Below are 4,140 nucleotides of genomic sequence, written 5' to 3' on the forward strand. Positions count from 1 at the left end.
ATTCTTTTAAAAATTTCTTTATAAGTTCAGTTTGTATCTCCTCTTTAGGTCAACATTTTCAAACAAAAGCTTTAAAAATGTTTTCAGGTGGAAAGGCTTTTCTGTTTCCAATTTTTGTTACTAACTTTTGCTGCATTGGGATTAAAGAGGATTGTTTGTAATATTTCTACTTTATAGAAATTAATGATGTCATCTCTGAGATAATTATGATCCATTTGTGACAAGAACATATTCTCTGTTCTCAGTGTGTGCGCGTGTGTGTGCATAAATCCTTATTGATTAGCTTTGTATCTAATCAGTGTGTTTAGATTGTCTGTATCCCTACTCTTTTATTGTACTACTTGATCAGCCTTATACTGACTTTGGTGTATTAAATCTCCTAGTGTGACTGTTTCCTATTATTACTATTATTTTATCTATGTCTCCTTGCCCTTTTGCTTTATAAAGGGGGTTGCTGTGTTATTGGTGCATAAATATTCCTAAGGGTTATATCTTCATTGTGAGTTTCAGCTTTTATCATTAAGACACGTTTTTGGTCATGTTAAAATCATCCTGAACCACCTGTTTTCTTAACACTTTACTATCTGGTCTATACATTTTTCCCCTCCAGCATCATTTAACACTCACCTACTGCATTATGATTAAATGTTTGTTCTATTTTCTTCTACTCCTCTCCCTTCTCTCATTTTTAGTTGCACAGTTTCTGTTTTTTCCACAACATAAAACTTTTGTACATTAGTCTTCTCCCCTTTCCTCCACCTTGATTTTAGTATTACATTAGATATTTTGGTGAAGGTGGCCATATGATTCACCATATACTTATTTTCAGTAAGAGTATTTTGTCCATAGCTAACCCTAGAAGCAACCAGGAGAGCACAGATGTCATCTCAGGATTTCTAAATATTCTCTACTCTGAAGCAGGTTTATGAAGATGGAGCAAAAGACCACAGTCACACTCCTAGAGCTCGCTGCAAAGAGTCTGCTGAGTAATGAGCCTGCAGCTATCCATGCCCTGGGCGAAATCCCAAGAGACCTCTTTGTTCCACTGTTCAACACTGCCTTCTTGGGTGGGCATAAGATGATGCTAAAGGCAATGGTGAGCCTTTGGCCTTTTCGCTGTCTCCATATTGGGTCACTGAATGCACAAGAGTCATGCTATGACATCTTGGAAGCCATGATTGATGGTCTGCCGATCCACCCTGCCCAGAACTCTTCCTCTTGGTAAGACTATGATCAGTAGAGACATAGGGAGTCAGCAGGAGGGTATCCTGTAGCCTGGGGCAGGGGAATACCTAACCGTCTCCCAACAGTAGCCAATGGTGAATGCTTCAGTCTTTGCAGAGCTATCAGTCCAGCACTTGGGGTCACCTTCCAGACTCCATTGTCTTCTAGAATTGATTATAGAAGAGAGGTGATTGAGGATACTGTGAATGGATCTGAGTGTGAATGGATCTGAGTGTGATTACATAGAAGTGGGATATGGGCATTGAGACAGGGAAAGGCCGAAGGTGAAGGAAGTGTGGGGAAAGGATGAAAGATGCTGCATTTGTGTGGAAAGAACTTCTTGGTGAATGGCGATGAAGTGAAAACCGGGGTTAAAGTGTTCTGTCCCTGCTTCCCATCATTGATCTTGCTGGGTTATATGAAAGTCAGCTACCTCTCATGTGTTCTGTCTCCTCCTTTCCTTACAGGGCGCCCAAACTGAGGATCCTAGATTTAAGGCACGACCCAGACTGTGAGACAACATGCTCTGAGATCCAGACCACACTCCCTTTCTGTATTCAGTCATGTATTTACTCCCAGTACTCTATCCTTAAGATAGAAGAAGCTCAGCGTGGTGTCAGGTGCCCCGGGATTGGTAATTCTGGGTCTGAGCGTCAGTCAGCTCAGGAACCCATGGAATTAGTAGTGGATATTTCCCTCAGTAGTACCTTGAGAACAGAGCAGTTCCACTCTTTCCTTTGTAACAAAGTTCAGCAGAGCTTTGGGTCCTTGCACCTCTGCTGCAGAGATTTGCAAATCGATGGAATTTCTGCCCACAAAAGTATCCTGCAGTTTCTGGATCTGGGGTGCATTGATCACCTGGAAATGGATCAGGTTTGTCTGAGTGAAGTCGCCAGCCTTTTGGCTCGGGTGATCCACCTGAACAGCCTTAGTCTGTCCAACATCCCCTTTAAATCTTATAAGGAAAGGAAAAGGAGATCTTTTCTCCACTGGCTTGGGCGGCTGGACAACCTCCAGGATTTCGGCTTGGCCTCCTTCTGCCTCACAGATCAACTGCACGAAGTGCTCAGGTGAGGGGGTGGGGTGGTTCCCGGAACACCTCAGTGTTACGACAGAAGAGACCATGCTTGGATCTTCCTAAGCTCCTTGTAACCTATTTCTCCTTACGCCTCAGCATGGGCACTGCTGGGAGTTTGAACCTATCCGGGGGAGAGGGGGGTACCTTATGGTGAGGAGCAGGCAAGATTAGAAAAGGAAGCTGTGCTCATTCATTCATTCAGTGACCATGGGAGGACTACAATAAGCCCGTAAATATATTGGTGAAAAAGACTCAGTCGTGCTCCTATTGGACTTTACAGCTCTCTAGAGAGGAAGGGGAGGCATTCAGATGGAGAAACATTAAGCTATAGCACTAATGCACATGCCCATGGCTGGACCACAATAATTAACGCTGCCAGATAATTTTGCTCCTGTATGTTCCCCAAGGCTTTGACCCTGAATGGAGAGCTTGTCATCTGGGAACTAGTCAGAGGAAACCCTCAGTTGGCTGCTTTCCCAGACCCATCCTCACCAAATTAGTGAACCAGATCCAACACTGATTATGTTATATATACTAAGTGCATGCAAGTTTTTCACTTAATCTTTCCCACAACCTTGTATAATAATTACTGCTGTGCACATTTTCAAGATTAAAACCCTGTACCTCAGAGTGGTAAAGTAACTTTCTCAGGGTCACAAGTCTATAAAGTCTGATCCCAAAGTCCACATTGTTAGCCACCTATTGCAAACTGTGTACACAGTAGTTTATTCTAGAGCCTTAGGTACCTACAATTCAGGGCTCATTGCCCTCATTCTTCTGAAATAACCTTGCTTTTTTCTCTCTGTAGAGTCCTGCCACCTCACTTGTGCATACTGTATCTATCTTTCTGTGGCCTTTCTGACAGAGATGTCACGGTCCTGTCCCAGAGCTCTCAGGCCACGCACCTAAGGGTATTGAATCTCAGTAACAACCGGCTCTTCTCAGGAGTTTATGAGCCCTTCCAGAGTCTGCTGGAGAAGGTATCAGGCACCCTGCAACATCTGGAGATAAATAATTGTATGCTAACTGATTCTGCTCTCTCTGCCATCCTCCCAGCCCTGAGCCGCTGTACCCACCTCCGTGTCCTTAGCTTTGCCTTCAATCCCATTACGATGCCTATGCTCAAGAGCGTTCTGCAGCACTTGACGTCCTTGATGGAGCTGAAGCATGTGATTTATCCTGTCCCTGTTCATTGCTACGAGGAATGGAATATTCAGGACAGTTTGGACCGACAGAAACTCGCTGAAGTTCAGGCCCAGTTGCAGGCGATGCTGCACGGGGCACAGCGGGACAACATGAACTGGGTCACTTGTTCTGAGTGATTTCCACGGTACACAGTTTCCACAGTTGTTTCAACACTGATGTGTGGCCCCTAAAGCGTTCATTTTTTTTGCCTGAAACCCAAGTTTTTAGAGACCCATATAAAGTTCTACTGTTCTAGGAATCTGGGGTTAGGAACATTGCGTATGTGACTGATCTCTATAAAAGAGGAACTTTAAAAGGGAAATAGAGGAATTTGAAAGGTCCGCTAGATCTCTTGCCCACTGCCCTCTACTTCTTCTTCTGATTACTAATCACAGTGCTGGGTATGTGATGTAAGCTGACCCAGTCATGGTACATCATTTCCTTAGCCACATTGACTGGTTCATTTATCCATTTATGGCACTTGACACAAGTCAGGTCAATTGAAACTCTTCCTAGAGGTGGTAGTTGTTGAATAATTTTACCCTCTAGGGACCTGCAAAGTTCTTGTGTTTCTGGTTACCTCAGGTTGCTTATGAGAAACCAAATGTAAGTAAAAGGAAATGAACAAGCTATGTCCACTGCCTACTGGTATC

At 43.7% G+C, this 4,140-nt stretch overlaps 1 protein-coding gene across 1 annotated transcript; it reads left to right on the forward strand.

Annotated features, from left to right (window-relative positions):
• Positions 1-931: 931 nt before the first annotated feature.
• Positions 932-3,624, forward strand: LOC130841430 (melanoma antigen preferentially expressed in tumors-like). The gene is made up of 3 exons (XM_057717598.1): positions 932-1,221; positions 1,692-2,294; positions 3,168-3,624. Exons 1-3 carry the CDS (start codon positions 932-934, stop codon positions 3,622-3,624), a joined length of 1,350 nt encoding a protein of 449 aa, XP_057573581.1.
• The last annotated feature ends 516 nt before the right edge of the window (positions 3,625-4,140 follow it).

This window comes from Hippopotamus amphibius, chromosome X (genome assembly GCF_030028045.1).
Source record: "Hippopotamus amphibius kiboko isolate mHipAmp2 chromosome X, mHipAmp2.hap2, whole genome shotgun sequence".
Classification (NCBI taxonomy): Eukaryota; Metazoa; Chordata; class Mammalia; order Artiodactyla; family Hippopotamidae; genus Hippopotamus; species Hippopotamus amphibius.